The sequence below is a fragment of the Sturnus vulgaris genome, chromosome 25 (genome assembly GCF_052056855.1).
Source record: "Sturnus vulgaris isolate bStuVul1 chromosome 25, bStuVul1.hap1, whole genome shotgun sequence".
NCBI classification, from domain to species: domain Eukaryota; kingdom Metazoa; phylum Chordata; class Aves; order Passeriformes; family Sturnidae; genus Sturnus; species Sturnus vulgaris.
Genome location: NC_142267.1, coordinates 4,665,148 through 4,682,240, shown reverse-complemented (window position 1 = coordinate 4,682,240; position 17,093 = coordinate 4,665,148). Strand labels below are relative to the sequence as shown.

The following is a 17,093-nucleotide window of genomic DNA, read 5'->3' as shown; positions in this document are numbered from 1 at the left end:
ACAAGTACTAAAAAGAATTGAAATTTGAGTGATGACAGAATTTTCTAAGTGCACTTTTCCAAAGAGCACTGGTGACAATCCCTTTGGCCCTTTTGAATGACAAATCACATGCAGGTTCTCACTCCTGAGGAAAGATGGGTGTTTACAGTGCCACAAAGCTCACAAACTCCCTCTGTCCATTTTCCACCTCCAATTAATTTAATACTAATGCAGTTCATTCATAACACTCCCAGCTAAGCACTGGTTTCTTGCAAGAATTCCAAAATGCTGCTGGCATAGATCTGTTAACAAATCAAGGACTTTGAGCAACTTATCTTTTGTGAGATAACAAGAATGGAGGGGAAAGAAAGTGGGAGAGGGAAAGATACCTGCTAATGTATTTGTAAAATGGAGGAGAGAGGTTTTTACTGGAGCAAACAAAGAACAGGAAGATTAACAAAGAATCAGGAAGTAACAAGACAAATATATATTGGAAAGTCAAATCAAAGACATGTCAGATCACTGCAGTTCAGCAAAATGGCAGTTGTACTCGCAGTGCTGGTGTTATTCTTAGCTGTTTTTCTTGCTGGATTTATATTGTTGGTCATGGGAGCAATCAATTTTGATTTTTCCAACTCAGAAATTCCTCCTGGAGTGAATCAGCCTGCAAAGCTTCGAATCATTCATATAATTTTAATATGCACAGCTGTGGTGGTAAGTAAACCTGGTGTGATTTTTGGGGGAAGAACAGTGAATCTGTAGATTTTAAAGTTCTGTGCTGGAACCCTGCATGGATTTATGTTCCAGAGAGGAGAGCAGGGCATTGCTGCATGCTGATTGTTTTATTGAGCTGAGTGTTGCTAAAGAAACTTTTGCCAGGCTTTTGACACTGCACTGCTCTAGCCCAGTCCTGCCCAACTCTACCTCAGGCAGTACCTAAATGCTGCCCTCACACAAGTGTGTGAAAGTCTGAGTGTGCTTCTGCCCTGACTCAAGCTGACCTAGCAGTGATTTGATTTATGATGTTTATCCATGTTGGATCATTTGTATTTCCATTCTTGGTTCAGACTAGACCACATGTCTCTGAGCCAGGCTTTCAAGCTTTTCTTGAGCATGGGATGAGAATTCTGTATTTATTTTGAATATAAAGTGAGAAGCTGAACATTTCAGAAATGGCCTTGGGAAGGGAGAGTTTCTGTCACACAAGTGACAAAATTAGGGAACATTGCCCATGAGGCACTGAAGGAATTCTTCTGCCCAAAGCATTTTTATGTCACTCCTGCAGCAACTAAGCAGGATTGTCTAATGGCAATGAGAGGCTCTGGCCAGCCCAGCTTCTCCAGGTGAAGCAGCTTGTGAAGTGTTGGAAGGTAATCAGTCCCCAAGAGCAGCATTCAACATCTGGTGAGCTCTGCTAACACAGGAACTCACTGAATCACGGGTATTTCTATGTAATGATAGGTGTAGAGATGCTCTGATGAGACATGGCATTACACACAAGATAATGAGGTTGTGCATATATTTACTAAATTAACTGAATGGAATATCTGCAAAGAGATACAAGCTATGTAAAATGTAAAAAGGAAAACAAAGAGAAAAAAATTATCTGACAGAAATATTCTAGATTATGGTCAACCATAGTAAAGAATTCTAGATATATATTCTCATACTTTGGCTGCACAGAAGTTGTAATTAGAAAGAGATTACATCACTTAAGCAGATGGAAAAACCAGTTCTCTTTTAATCATCAATTCACTGCCCACCATAAAGCAGCATTACATGCTGCAATGTAAACAATACAGGGTGAAAGAAAACAAACAAGTTGAATGTAGAAGTTAAAATATTCTTAGTATTGGTCCATTCCTACTTGGAAAATAGCAAATACAAAAGAATATATAATTTAATCATGTTTGTATACAATGGAGGCACTACGACTAGTTTCTGTACAAAATAAAATCATTATTATTGCAAAATGTCTTAGTTTCTTCAAGAAATCTTTCCTCAAGATCAGGCATGGAGAATATTATAAATATCTGGAATCACTGAGAAAAAGACTTTTTGTAGATAAATATATTGAGAGTCAGGACACTACTGACAATCCATGCAGATGTGGATGTTTAGTAAGAAGTATTTGTAACAGAATCCTGTGTATTATGAACTTGATCCAAATGCTCCTGAGGACTGAAGTGCTGACTGGCACGGCTGAAAAATGCATTTCAAAACTGAGGCTACGCCTTTTCTTTTATTTATGCTGAGTTATGCTGGAGCACCAGCTCTGATTTGTATTCATTTTCTAGTGCTTGGCATAAATATCCCTATGGCACAGAGAATGAACAGAAGTCCATTCCTACTAAATATGTCAGGATCTTGTTGTCAGTGCATGGCACACATCAGTGAGACTTAGGAGATGGGTCATAAAGAGATTATCAAACACATTCTTAACTTAGTCAACTCTACTTTGGGCAAGTGTTTGTACCATGAGAATCAGCACCAGAATGATCATTTTTTGCTATGTTTGCACATTTTCTGTGGGGGAAGGATAGAATAACCAGTGAAAACCAAACCTGCTTTCAATGTTAGGTAAAGGACCTGCTGAGGAAGCAGAGGGATCTATTTCACCAGTCTGTTAATGCTGCATTGTTTGGGGTTCTGTTCTTTGGTTCATGTAACTCTCTCATAACCTCTCCTGATGCTGCTGTCACTAGTTCAGTTGTCTCCTATCCCTGTATAACTACTCTCAGTTTATTATTGCCCTAAAAATACATGACTTCAGCACCGTGAGTTTACTGTCCACACAGTTCCCTTCCTTTGGAAAATACAGGATCTCTCAAGGGAGCTCTCTGTTCTCTCTGCCTTTGAACAGGGAAGGATTTTGGAAAACCTTGGCATCTGCACTCAGGTGAACTTTGTGAGGTATATGCAAGGCAGAAGGACTCTGGGGGAGGATCCGAAGCTCTTCATTAAGGATCTGTCGTTTGAGAAAGTGCCTGTAAGGATTTACCAGCCTAAGGCTCCACCTGCCAGCCAAAGGAGAGGAGTTATGTTTTTTCATGGAGGAGGATGGGTATTTGGAAGTCTCGGTAAGATATCTAACAGAAACAGTTCAGTTTTTAAAAATACATACTTCATAAATAGTAAAGTTGGTTGCTTCTTTATCTGTAGCAGTTGCAAACTTTGAGTATAACCACAGGTTCAATCTCATCATTCTTGCTGCCACAAGAAGGCATCTGCTGTGGATCATGTGATTTTTCTTACAGGACAATGATATAAGGGGGAAAATACTGAAATAGGAAGATGAGGAGGCACAAAAGAACTGAAGAGCTTTGTAGGAAGCAGCAGAGAAAAGCAGAGAACATTTCCTTCTTGCAATTCTTTGACCTCTCCAATAGATAGCATCTCTGGAGAGAAAATGCACCCCAAGCTAAACCCAAACCCCACCAAATCTCTTTCAGAGACCCACGAAGAGCTGTGCCGCTTTATTGCCAGAGAAAGTGAATCTGTGGTTGTATCTGTGGGGTGAGTTTTTGCTCATGCTGATTTTGAGAGATTATTTCCTATAGTGTAAATATCACCTCCTGTCCCTCCAGACATAGCAACAATCTTCCTCAGAGAAAAGTCTCTGTGAGACTTCTCAAGTGTGTGATTTACAACTTCATTCTGCTGCTGCTTGAAGACACTGAAGACACACTTGGATTGTTTTCACTGTCTGATTACATCACAAATTACACTTTGGGATATCTAGTTGGAAAATGAAGTTTGGAATCACTATTTTCAAATTCCAAACTCAAAACTGATTGTAAAGAGATAAGCTATATGAGCTCCTTAACACTTATTCACAGAAAGGCTGTTTGCTGCTTAGAGAAGCACAGTGTGAATGACAAGCTAATACATTATCAAAATACTGACATAATGGTTCAGATTACGAGGATGTGTAACATAACTTCATGTAACAAAGATATAAACCAGAAGTATTGTCATTTGTGTCCAACCCATCAGAAACTGAAAGTAACTAAACAGAAAGTACCTAAATGATTGTCAATAAAACCTACATAGAGTTGGCAGCTGAGTACTCCTGTGTTCTTAATGACCTAAGAGACATCATAAACAGATGATATCATAACAAAATAATCTGCACCACCTCTATCTTATTGATGGTAATCCTATGGAGACAATGAAAATTCTGCAGAAATCAGGGTAATCCTGGCTGCAGTAACCAGGACTTTAGCAATGCATTTAAAACTCGTATTTCCTTCTCATCCACTTGTGTGTGTGTCCCAGGTACCGTTTAGCCCCCGAGCACAAATACCCCGCTGCGTACGAAGACTGTCTGAGCGCCAGCCTGCACTTCCTGCAGCACCTGCAGCACTACGGCGTGGATCCTGCCCGGGTCACTGTCTGTGGGGACAGTGCTGGGGGCAACCTGGCAGCTGCTGTGAGCCAGACCCTGGCAGGCAGGTCAGACCTCCCCAGACTCCGTGCTCAGATCCTCATCTACCCAGGCCTTCAGGCACTGGACTTCAATTTACCATCCTACCAACAAAACCGGGGAGTCCCTCTGCTATTCCGGGAACGTGCTGCTTTCTACATGCTGCAGTATCTAAATGGAAGTGCAGCAAAACTGGAAGAGGTTTTGGAAGGTTCCCATATTCCTATAGATATTAAATTAAAGTATAAGAAGTGGGTGAGTCCAGACAACATCCCCGAGGAATTTAAGGTCAGAGGTTACAAACCACGTGTGCTACTTGACTGTACAACTGAAGTTTTTGAGACAGTGAAGAGATTCTCTGAGCCCACCCTGTGCCCACTGCTGGCTGAAGACACAGTTATTCAGCAGCTGCCAGAATCTTTCATCCTGACCTGTGAGTACGACGTGCTGCGGGACGATGGCTTGTTGTACAAGAAGAGGCTGGAGGACAACGGGGTTCCAGTGACCTGGTACCACCTCGAGGATGGATTCCATGGAATCATAAACTCATTTAATAGTGACTGGTTGTCATTTCCAGCTGGGAAAAGGGGCCTTGAAAATATTGTGAATTTTCTAAGAAGCTTATAACAACGTTTTTCTTTGTTTCTGTATGAACTGCCAAATTTCTGTGGTCTTTTATACTTCTAAATTCCATTTAAGAAGTTCATATAGGACAATTTGTTAATAAGCAATTATGTGATCACCGTAAAAGAGATTTCAGGAATAATTTCTTTTAGTGCTGTTTGAAGTAGCCCCTGCACAGTCTGCCTATTTTAAGCTGTTTGGACTAGACACTTGTCAGTACAAATGCTGCTCTCTGAGTACATATAAAATATGCAGTAAACTTTTAAGCCAACATCTGGTCTGACTTGTTTTATTCAATTACAGTCAAATATTTCATTCTTCCTAGAAGTGTGGTTTTGGCAAAGGAGAAAGATACTGACACTACAATGCTATAATGCACAGTCTGAACTCTGCTACACAAAGCACCTGAGTTTAAGACTCCCAGTTTGAAGAAGATGTCTGTTGGCCAGGTAATCAGTATTTTATACTCAAAAAACATGAAGTCACTTTAGTTAACTTGACTTATAGAACTGCAACTGTTCCCAACAGAAATACTCTATTGACTTTGTTTAAACTACAATGGAGAAAATGCTTTAGATGTTTTCTTATGTTTATTAAACATATGGGTACACTGAACAATTTGTTCCTGTGCTTAAACAGAATCCGAGAATCACAGAATAGTTTGGGTTGGAAGGAACATTAAAGCTCATCTCATTCCAACACCCTGCCATGGGCAGGGACACCTGGTCTAGCCCAGGTTGCTTCAAGCCCCAAATAATCTAAAAACAAAATAGGACTGATGCATTTCCTCTTGCAGAGCATGTTACCTTACCTTTTGTCCCCACCCCTCCCTTGTTTCCATTTTCTTTTCTAAATGTCCTTGTTAAAGGTTTGTATTCCAAACTACGTAAAGCACACCCACAATGCAGGAAGTGAATGTTGTGGCTGCAGGTCAGCTGCAAGGGATAATTTAATCTCCACATTCACTGGCTCTCTGTCATAGACTAGAACTTCATTCAGGACTCAATTCAGTCTCTGAGCACTGACTGTGATCATCCACAATCCAAGAATTCTGTATTCAATACCAGACCCTTTATCAGTCTCACAATTACCATAAAGATAAACAGGAAATTAAACCCATTGACTCTTCTCCAATGTAGTAACTGCTGGCACATCCCACAACGTTTCCAAAGACTTTAAAGTGAGCAACACCTGAGAGATCTCTTGCAAACTGGGACTGCTCCAGGCCTTACTGTTACCTGAAAAAGCCAAATCATAGATAGGTGTGAAAACACATCACCCCTGGATAGAGAAATGGCATTTTTTTATCTACTGCCAGTGATTGTGCTGGTGATTTTTGTTGCTTCATTCATAGCAGCAATTGTAAGAACAATTCAAACTGAGTACGCCAATTGCAGCATCCCTCCTGGAGTGAACAATCCTGGAAAACTCCGACTTATTGTTGCTGCTTTGATTGTTACATCTACTCTGGTGAGTAACTCTGCTATGGCTTGTGCCAGAAACCTTGTTAGATGTTAATTTTGTTGTATTTGTAAATACCGGAATGCTGCCAGCTCCATCAAGGCTTAAATGATGGCTTTTCTCTTCTGGGAGCTGACTTGAGAGGACAGTTTTTGGAAAATCATTTCTGTTAGACGTCAGTCAGATTTTCCCTATTACATAAGGCTTAAGTCAACCATAAGAACCCAAGCTTTATCAGCTGAGCTTTCCTAATTAAATTTAAAATTAAATATTTATAAAAAGTGAGATTGCTTTGATTTCCATGTTAGCTAAGCACACATGATGTTTTTAGGCCATTCTTGGGGCTCTCCAGTAACATGGAAGGCTAGGTAATGGAAGTACCAGTAATGGAGACTGGATGCTTTTTAAGAATCAAAAAAACCAGAAACCCCAGAAACCTTAGAGGGACGAGAGACACTTGGGAGCACTGGCAAAGCCTCCCTCACCAGCTGCCCCTTCACCAATTGCCTTTTGCTCACCAGGAGCCTCATCACCAATTGCCCCTCACCAGTTGCTGCTTTAATGAGTGTCCCTCACCAGCTGCCCTTCTCCTGGTGCCCCTCTCCAGTTACCCTTCACCATTTACCCCTCACCCTTTGCCCCTCACCATTTACCCCTCACCATCTGCCCTTCATCAGTTACCCCTCAACCTTTGCCTCTCACTACTTGCCCTTCTCCCAGTTACCCCTCACCATTTACCCCTCACCATCTGCCCCTCACCCTTTGCCCTTCTCCAGGTGTCCCTCACCCTTTGCCCCTCACCCTTTGCCCCTCACTCTTTGCCCCTCACCAGTTGCCCTTTTCCCGGTGCCCCTCACCATCTTCCCCTCACCATCTGCCCCTCACCCTTTGCCCTTCTCCAGGTGTCCCTCACCCTTTGCCCCTCACTCTTTGCCCCTCACCAGTTGCCCTTTTCCCGGTGCCCCTCACCATCTTCCCCTCACCATTTTCCTCTCACCATTTTCCCCTCACCAGTTGCCCTTCCCCTGGTGCCCCTCACCAGTTACCCCTCACTACTTGCCCTTCTCCCGGTCCCCCTCACCCTTTACCCCACACCAATTACCCCTCACCATTTTCTCCTCACCAGTTACCCCTCACCAGTTGCCCTTCCCCTGGTGCCCCTCACCAGCCGCTCCTCACCTGCTCCTCCCTCACCGGGTGCCCCCTCCGGGCTGTCTGCGGGCGGTCCCCTCAGCTCACGCCCGCTGTCCTCCCTCTTCCCAACAGGGCAGGATTTTTGAGAAGATGGAGCTGTGCAGCAGCCTGGCCGTCAGACGCCTCGTGTTCTCGGGCTGGAGGCCGGGCCCGGTGCCGGGGGTGCGGCAGGAGGACGCGCGGCTCGGGGGGGTGCCCGTGCGGCTGTACCGGCCCCGCGCCCGCCCGCGCTCCGCCATGCTGCTGTTCCACGGCGGGGGCTGGATCTGCTGCGGGCTCGGTACGGCCCGGCCCGGCCCGGACACCGGCACCGGCCCGGCTGCGTGTCTTGGCTTAGGGAAAATTTGGGAGGAAACGTTTCAATGGGGTTTCTTTACGAAAGAGATTTAAGCAGGTTTTTTTTTTTTTTTCCTCAACTGGTTCGGGGAAATATTTTTTTCGGAGAGAAGTGGGGAAAAACTGTTTATTTAACAGGCAAAGCACTTCCCAGCACAAAAAATGAGCAATACTAAACAGTAAAAGTTTTCGCCGCTCCGAAGAGATGACAAATTTAGAAGAGTTTTTTTTGTGGGTTGTACACTCAGGCTGTTCTCAGTCCCTCTGGCGCTGGGAAATGTCACAGCACAGGCCAGGCCTGGTGGGCCACAGGTGTGAGCTCCCGGTGCTTTTTTGGGTTTTCAGTCCTGAGCAGTCTGAACAATTTTAAGAAAAAGGGAGAAAAACTAGAGTCCAGGGAGCTTCTTTGCCTCAGCTAGCTAGAAATACTAACTACAAGCAAAGGAGAGCTCTGTGCTGCAGTTTACTGCAGACAACACAGTCTGTGTGAAGGAAGCAGGGGAGCAAGTGCAGTCTTTGATAACAAACTTTGCACTTTTTCTTTCCCTCTTTACTCCTGGAACTTGTTTTAAAGTTACAGAACTTAACATTTAACACTAAAAGAACAGAAAATAGGGGATACAAACATCATAAATTCACTCTAAGACACAGCTTTAGCCAGGCCTGGCTTTAGCCATGGTCACAGTGTGTGTGTGGCCAACAGAATTCTGGCCTATGTATAGTAGGCAGTGATAAAAGGCTTTTTCACCTTTTTATACACTTTCAGCAAATAAATTAATGCCCATTGGTTCTAAATTACTTAATTCTCTTTCATAAATTGGTATTCTATCCTCTTTAGTCTTTTTGATATGTTTTTCCTCTGGTAGGGACTTTCCAACATACATATACTGAGTTTTTTGTTAGCTGCTTCTTTATATTCTGGTTTCCAAAATATGTCCTTGTAGTCCATAAATTCTGTCCTTCTTGTATCCAGTTTCAACAATACACACCCTCTCCCAGGCCTTGTTCTTTGAAGCATATCAAGATTAGTTTGGCAAAACTTTTAGAACTTTCAGTTTGAAAACTTTTAGACGTTTCAGTGATTTTCCCAATCAAACAATAACAGGCTCTGTAAAGAAACATCCTGCCTAAAAGTGATTTAAGACTAGCACACTACTTATCATTAATATACTAGTTATGATTCATTAAAACAATTAAATAAAAATTAATTAGAAAAGTTATATAATTTCCAACTGCTGGAAGGCAGAACTCCAGCTGGGCTTTCCCACCCAGCACTGCCAAGGGAGGTGGTGGGCAGGGGGAGAGGGGAGAGGGATGAGGGGAGCTGGACCATTTGTGGGCAGTAAAATATCCTTTGATGTGTTTCAGATTCCCATGAAAAGATCTGCCAGTACATTGCCAAGGAAAGCAACTCGCTGGTGGTGTCTGTGGGGTGAGTTACAGCCAGCTGCCCCCGAGAGGAATTTTGCCTCTTGTTCCTTCTCAGCACTGCAGGGATGTGCAGCTGGTGGGAATGCTCCTCTTCAGGATCCTTATGGGTCCCTTCCAACTCAGCATTTTCTATGAGTTTCCCACAATCCCGGGTGTCCAGACAGAATTTCAAGGAGGCTGTTTTAATTTCTCTCCCTGCTCCATCAGCTAACAGTGCAGACACAGCCCACTGTAAGGTCCATGTGTCTCCCAACATAGAGCTATGCTGGCACCATGCAAAACCAAGGAATGCTTTCCAGAAGAGAGTTCCACAATGTGTTGAGAAATTACTAAGAGACTGACTGGGAAGGTGACGATTCAGTGATTGGTTTAAATAAGTGTAATTACCTGGTGAACTTTCTAACAGCAAGAATCAAATGCTAGTAAGTAACAATGCTACTAATTAGTACTACTAATACTAGTGATACTGAAAAATAAGTGTCCCAGTTATTTAAATAAAGAAAAAGTAATTATAAAAGTTAAATATCCTAAGTAAAGGTGAGGTGTGGATTGATTAAATTACCTAATACACAACCCAGATGCAGTCTACACCAGAAGAGAAAAATGAAGTTACATCACTTAATTTGTGATCAGGGCTGCTCTCAGAAAACCCCAACTATGCTATGTCCTTGCAACCCCATCCTATGGCTATCACTTCTCTGTGATGACTCATTGGACAAATACCTATTTAATAGATAAAAATGCCTTCATGGGCTTTTTTTTCTGAAGGAAAAATTACTCCAACACTCCAAACCTCCAAGGAAAAACCAGGGTGCTGTAGAAATTTTGTATTTAGACTTACGATATTTCCTTCTGTTACTTTTACTGTTTCTGTGTGTGTCCCAGGTACCGTTTAGCCCCCGAGCACAAATACCCCGCTGCGTACGAAGACTGTCTGAGCGCCAGCCTGCACTTCCTGCAGCACCTGCAGCACTACGGCGTGGATCCTGCCCGGGTCACTGTCTGTGGGGACAGTGCTGGGGGCAACCTGGCAGCTGCTGTGAGCCAGACCCTGGCAGGCAGGTCAGACCTCCCCAGACTCCGTGCTCAGATCCTCATCTACCCAGGCCTTCAGGCACTGGACTTCAATTTACCATCCTACCAACAAAACCGGGGAGTCCCTCTGCTATTCCGGGAACGTGCTGCTTATTATTCTCTGCAGTACTTTCAAGGGAACGCATCAAATCTGGAAGAGGTCTTGGAGGGTGCTCATGTTCCTCCAGACATGAGGCTGAAGTATAAGAAGTGGGTGAGTCCAGACAACATCCCTGAGGAATTTAAGGTCAGAGGCTACAAACCACATAAGCCCTGTGAATTCCAGCCTGAAGTTTATGAGACGATGAAGAGATTCTCTGAGCCCACCCTGTGCCCACTGCTGGCTGAAGACACAATTATTCAGCAGCTGCCAGAATCTTTCATCCTGACCTGTGAGTACGACGTGCTGCGGGACGATGGCTTGTTGTACAAGAAGAGGCTGGAGGACAACGGGGTTCCAGTGACCTGGTACCACCTCAAGGATGGATTCCATGGAATTGTAAACCTATTTGATTATCGTGGTTTGTCATTTCCGTCTGGGAAGAGGGGATTGGACAGGGTTGTTGCATTTATAAAAGGCCTGTAAAAAGAATTCTCCCTCAGTATGCTTCTCCCACTAATATCTCTGCTTAGCTTCTCACACCTCAGGTAGTGCTGGTCAGCAAGAATGTGACACCTTTTGATGCTTAAAATACTAATTCTGATATCCATGAACTTCAAATTAACACAGATCTTTTCTTTATGAGACTCCTGACAATTCAATCATTACAATTTTTCTGGGTGCTGTGTTTTTTTAAAAAATTGGCATCTGATTGGTTCCTTATCTTTAATTACTAAATTATTTACTTCTATACAAATAATCTATGTGGAATGATTTGGATTAAATGTTCCTCAATACAGCCAGCTTATTCGTGATGTCTATCTGATAAGCTCCAAAGCATGATTTAATTCAGCTAAAAAGTATAAGGTAGGTAGAGAGTGAGATGGAGAGAAAACTCCGGAGAAACAAAGATCAAGGTCTCAGTGAGGAGATTGAGATTCCATGGCTGCAAAAGCAGCAGTGCAGGGCCAGAGTTGATGGTGGACACCTAGCTGGAGGCAAGTAAGGGCTGCTCTGATTTTGAAATAATTGTAGCTCTACAAAATCCTTTTTAATTTTGGGAAGTCTCTACTATGCCCACCGAGGGCAGGCATAGTGTTGAGAGGAAGTGCTGACATCAGGTTTTAGAAAGGCAGGAAGGATCAGTGAAGTGGGCTCTTCATCTGTGTCTACTGAAAGGTACCGCTTAAAGAGGGAATATGAAGCAAAATGTTTTCATGTTCTTCCAAAGGGTGTCCCCCAGTATTAACTTTTGCAGAATCTCTGCTGTGATTCTGTGCTAGAATCTGTCAGTTTGTGCTTTCTCCATGGCCTGAGTTTTATTTACAGGATGAGACTGTGTTTCCCTGATATGATGCTTCATTACACCCTGCTGAGGAAAGCAAGGAAGAACAGCAGCGAGCACACTCAGAACAGGCAGACTGAGGACATGGAAATCCCAGAATTGCTAGGGTTGGGAGTGATCTCTGGAGATCATCCAGTGCAATCCCTGCCAAGGCAGGGTCACCTGGAGCAGGTGATGCAGGAACACATCCAGGTGTGCTTGGAATGTCTTCCAGAGAGGGAAACGCCACACCCTTCCTGGGCACTGTCCCAGTGCTCTGTCACCCTCAACGTAAAGAAGTTCTTCTGCGTATTGAGGTGAAACTTGCGTTTTAGTTTATGCCCATTGCTCCTCTTCCTAAGGAAATCCCCAGGAAAAAAAAAAAAGGGGGGGGGGGGAATCCTATAGGGCTGAGAAGAACAGAACTTTTCACAAAAACAGACGCTGCCTTCCCTTAGATTTCCGTGCGCAAGGGCAGGCAGCCCTTGCCGAAGCGTCCCTCCGTGCAGGCAGAGACCCGCGGTGATCCGGCCGGGGGCGCGGGGGCCGTGCCAGCCGGGGCGGCGGGAGGCGGCGCCGGGCCCGTCCGTTCCCCGGTACCGCGCGCAGGTCACGCCGGGCCTCCTTGAACCAAGATTACCCGGCCGGCGCCTCCGGCCGCTCCGCGCGGCTCCCCCCGGCCGCCCGCACCATGACCCCTGCGCCGGCTTTGCGGAGCGGCCGCACTCGGCCCGTGACGGGGCCGCGGCTCTGCCGAGCGCTGCTGCGGGAGCCCCGCAGGGCCGCGGCCGGGCCATGGCGCTGCTGCCCGCGCTGCTGCTGCTGCTCCTGCCCCTGGCGGCGCTGGCGGCGGCCGCGGTGCTGCTCGGCCTGCCCGGCTATGACATCCCGCCCGGGGTGAACCAGCCGGCCAAGCTGCGCCTGGTGCTGACCGTGCTGCTCGGCACCGCCGCGCTGGTGAGTGCCGGAGCGGGGGGCGAGGGGCGAGCGGGGGGACCCGCGGGCTGGGGGCGGGTGGGCAGCGGTTGTAAAAACAAGGGGAGCTGGGGGCAGGAGCCGCGTGTCCCCGCTGTCCCCGTGGGATGCTGGCGGTGCCGCATCACGGGGAGGGGATGCGGGGAACACCTGCGATTCTGCCCCGGGGTACCCCCCGATCCGGACACTGCAAGGGCACCCCCGATCCGGACACTGCACCCCCGGCGCCGCCGGCCCAAACACTGACCGAGCATCCCCCGGTGGAAGACGCTGTCCCGAGCATCCCCCGGTGGAGGATGCTGTCCCGGACACCCTGGTGCGGACACTACCCCGGGCATCCCCCGGCCGGGATGCTGCAGGGAACACTGCCCCTGTCCCAGGCAAACCCCGTTGCCGGGTCAGGAACGTGCTGGGACGTGTTAGCGGAGACTGCGACCGGCTCGATGGCAGCCTCAGAATCGGGGCCGGGCTGGTGTTTCGCCTGATAACTGCCCGCACCTTCAGGTGAAATCACCTTGCACAGGGAAAGCTGCAGCCCTTCAGCTGCTCCTGCCACGGCTGACATTTATGGCACACAATCCGGTTAGGGCTGCTTTACTTAATCCCTGGACTCCCCTTGGCAGTGTTGCATAAACGGCATTAGAACCCTCCTCAGCTCTGCCTCTGTTACTTGCTGTCTTTGAATTTCTTAAAGTCTTTGGTTTTGTCACTCCTTTAGCCACACACATCACCGCTGCTATCACAAAGACTTTGTTTTCATCCACACAGATTCTTAAACCATTTACATCCTCTTTAAATTTACTGACAAAGCTGCCCAGCAGTCCTGAGCCTCACTAGCAGGTGACAAGTCAGATTCACTGGGCATTAAAAAGAAGGATCTTGTTCAGCCAGTGAATGGTAACTGTTTGGAACTCTGCTTCTTTTTTGTTCACTTATTACATCAGATTTATATTCTAGCTTGCAAGAGCATGGGGAAAGGAAGCAACTTCATTTATCTCAGTAGATCTGTTGTGCAAATAAAAAGCAGTAACTAACTTACTCAACACAGCTCGCTACTTTAGATTTGCAAATTCACTGAGTTTTATGGTCTAATTCATGAATATTAGTTTCAGCAATGAAGACTTGTGTCTACATATTGTATTTCATTGTTGTTATCAAGTATAAGTGAAAAAAAGAATGACCACAAATGTGTGCAGGACAATGCTGATGTTTAAAATACGCACTCCAGGATAATCGGTTTGGCTGATCGCTATAAAATTTCTGATATGACATTAAAATGACATTGAATTTGAGTACTGCAAGTAAATTTTTCTACAGGCTGCAGGATGTGAGAACTTGGGAAAATGGTTTCATTTCCAGATCAGAGTTCTGTGTTTCTTTAAAATTTCCCCCAAATAAGTTTGATGTAAGTACAAAGCAGAGTTTTTATATCCTGGCTAACACCAAACTGTTAATGGTGCCTTAATGTCTTTTACCTTTAACAGGGAAGGATTTTGGAGAAGACTGGGCTTTGCAGCCAAATCACTTTTGGCCGATACGTGCGACAGGGACGGAAACTAGGGTTGGATCCAAAGCTCTTTATCCAGGATCTGCAGTTTAACAAAGTACCTGTGAGGGTTTATCAGCCTAAAGCTACCTCGGATGGGCCAAGGAGAGGCATCCTTTTCTTTCATGGAGGAGGCTGGGTATTCGGGAGCCTTGGTAAGATACTTCCTGGAGGAGCTGTAGTAGTGTAGAAAGAATATTCTGATCTTTTTAGAAGATTGAAATAAGATGTGGTTTCAGCATGTGATTTGGGATGAAGTCTGAAGCCTTTCTGGAATTCCTTAGGTTGTCTGAAAGCTGAGGGCAATAGCAAAGCACTAACAACAATACTTCTTTTGCAGATACCTATGAGAAGGTGTGTCGCTACCTCTCCAGGGAGAGTGACTCGGTGGTTGTGTCTGTGCAGTAAGTGAACACTACCCAGTTCTGTAGTTGGGAGATTAGTATTGCTGTGGAACCACAGCAGAGTTGTGCTGTTTTTGGAGATGTTCTTTTTTGGCACAGGAATTTCTATGGGATTCAGTCAAGTCCATAAAGAGAAAAATAGTGATAATGGAGATTTCACAGCCCTTAACTATTCATGCCCAGAGATACTCTGAAAATATACAAATGGAAATATTTGGCACACTAAGGAAGTCTATAAAAGCCAATAAAAAACTTAGGTGAAAAAAGTCTTCCTTATGCTGAACATATGGACGTATAATAAGATGCTCCAAGCAATTGGGAACTCTGGGAAAAGAAAATAGTCACACTGAAATATTCCCATTTTACACGAGCAGAGGCACAAAAATTATTAAATACTCTTGTCAGGAGTACCAGAGGGAGTTTTCACCATCACTAAGAGCTGTACAATTCCTTGTTCAGATCATTAATCAGCAACAATCCTACTTCAGTGAGTCCTTGTGACTGAACTCACCATTTACAGCTTATCTACAATAATCCCAAATGGAGAAGCAGCTGTTTGGAGGCACTGGAGATCCTAACCTAGAACCAAACCACCCCAGAAGTGGTAGTGCTGAAGAACAGCATATGATACCATTTCCTGGTTATTACTACTGACATTTCCTTCTTGTGTGTGTGTGTCCCAGGTACCGTTTAGCCCCCGAGCACAAATACCCCGCTGCGTACGAAGACTGTCTGAGCGCCAGCCTGCACTTCCTGCAGCACCTGCAGCACTACGGCGTGGATCCTGCCCGGGTCACTGTCTGTGGGGACAGTGCTGGGGGCAACCTGGCAGCTGCTGTGAGCCAGACCCTGGCAGGCAGGTCAGACCTCCCCAGACTCCGTGCTCAGATCCTCATCTACCCAGGCCTTCAGGCACTGGACTTCAATTTACCATCCTATCATCAAAATCGAGGAGTCCCTCTGCTATTCCGGGAACGTGCTGCTTTCTTTGCTTTGCTGTACCTCAATGGGGACGCACTGCACATGCAAGAGGTCTTGGAGGGCTCTCATATTCCTCCAGACATGAGGCTGAAGTATAAAAAGTGGGTGAGTCCAGACAACATCCCCGAGGAATTTAAGGTCAGAGGTGTGAAGCCACTTAGGCCCACTGATTTTATAGCTGAAGTTTATGAGACAGTGAAGAGATTCTGTGAGCCCAACCTGTGCCCACTGCTGGCTGAAGACTCTGTCGTTCACCAGCTGCCAGAATCTTTCATCCTGACCTGTGAGTACGACGTGCTGCGGGACGATGGCTTGTTGTACAAGAAGAGGCTGGAGGACAACGGGGTTCCAGTGACCTGGTACCACCTCAAGGATGGATTCCATGGAATCATAAGCCTATATGATTATTGTGGCTTCTCATTTCCATCTGGGAAAAGGGGATTGGACAGTGTTGTTAACTTCCTAAAAAGCTTATAGTAAACATCTTAGATTCCATGAGTCTGTTCATGCCTCAACCTAGGAAAATATCTTTTCAGGATATTTAATATCAGGTTATGGTTAGTGAATCAGGGGCAGCCATTAAACAATGATAAACAAGGGTCATCAGAACCACATTCCAGCTATTAGTTGGAACATGGAATATGCAAACCTTATACAAGCTTGTACCATGCTGCAAGCCCTTATCTTTAGCTCTGTTAGTAAAGAACAATTCTTTGAATGGACATCCTGGTTTGTTCCAGCTGCTTAAAATAAAACATATCTGTGTGAAGAGAAACTGTGTGTTAGCAGGTATGTGTGGTGTGAGAATAAAACCCAGCTGACTTTAGTGCATTATGAACCACTGACAATAAAATAATAAATATGATGACAGTAAGTAATTATGATGCAGTGTCAAACATGGTCTCTGTCACTGTGGGCACAACAAACAAATGGTTCCATGGCAAACATCACCCGTGTTTCTCAGTACACAGGCAGGACTGGAGCCCCTTTCTGTCCCAGTTTTAGCACTGGACTACTGGGTGATGTTTCACTCACATAACTTGAAGGACAGTTCCATCAGCCAGGGAGGGTGGGACAAACAAATATGATTGCATCACAAAAAGATGGGCAGGATTGGTAGAAAATTGGACCCAAATACTGTACTACAGCTGTCCTTGGAAACTGAGTGGAGAAGAGGACAAGGGAAAGATCAGGAGAGAAAGAAAGGGAAGGTCAGGAAGGTGAGAGCAGGAATAGAA

General features: G+C 45.2%; 3 protein-coding genes across 4 annotated transcripts; all 3 read left to right on the top strand.

Moving 5' to 3' along the window:
- Positions 1 to 516: 516 nt before the first annotated feature.
- LOC106856381 (arylacetamide deacetylase-like 4) lies at positions 517 to 5,032 on the top strand. Its single transcript, XM_014881665.2, has 4 exons — positions 517 to 693; positions 2,843 to 3,059; positions 3,432 to 3,495; positions 4,258 to 5,032. Exons 1-4 carry the CDS (start codon positions 517 to 519, stop codon positions 5,030 to 5,032), a joined length of 1,233 nt encoding a protein of 410 aa, XP_014737151.2.
- Positions 5,033 to 7,921: 2,889 nt separating this feature from the next.
- Positions 7,922 to 11,425, top strand: LOC106856370 (arylacetamide deacetylase-like 4). Its single transcript, XM_088178560.1, has 4 exons — positions 7,922 to 7,964; positions 9,389 to 9,452; positions 9,858 to 9,873; positions 10,287 to 11,425. Exons 1-4 carry the CDS (start codon positions 7,922 to 7,924, stop codon positions 11,109 to 11,111), a joined length of 948 nt encoding a protein of 315 aa, XP_088034686.1. The 3' UTR covers positions 11,112 to 11,425.
- Positions 11,426 to 12,090: 665 nt separating this feature from the next.
- On the top strand, positions 12,091 to 16,733 carry LOC106856371 (arylacetamide deacetylase-like 4). Of its 2 annotated transcripts, none has more exons than XM_088178727.1 (4): positions 12,091 to 12,266; positions 14,409 to 14,625; positions 14,811 to 14,874; positions 15,558 to 16,733. In XM_088178727.1, exons 1-4 carry the CDS (start codon positions 12,174 to 12,176, stop codon positions 16,330 to 16,332), a joined length of 1,149 nt encoding a protein of 382 aa, XP_088034853.1. In that variant the 5' UTR covers positions 12,091 to 12,173; the 3' UTR covers positions 16,333 to 16,733. The 2 variants fall into 2 exon arrangements, with proteins under 2 accessions (XP_088034853.1, XP_014737141.1); XM_014881655.2 differs by lacking the exon at positions 12,091 to 12,266 and adding an exon at positions 12,745 to 12,906.
- Positions 16,734 to 17,093: the final 360 nt, after the last annotated feature.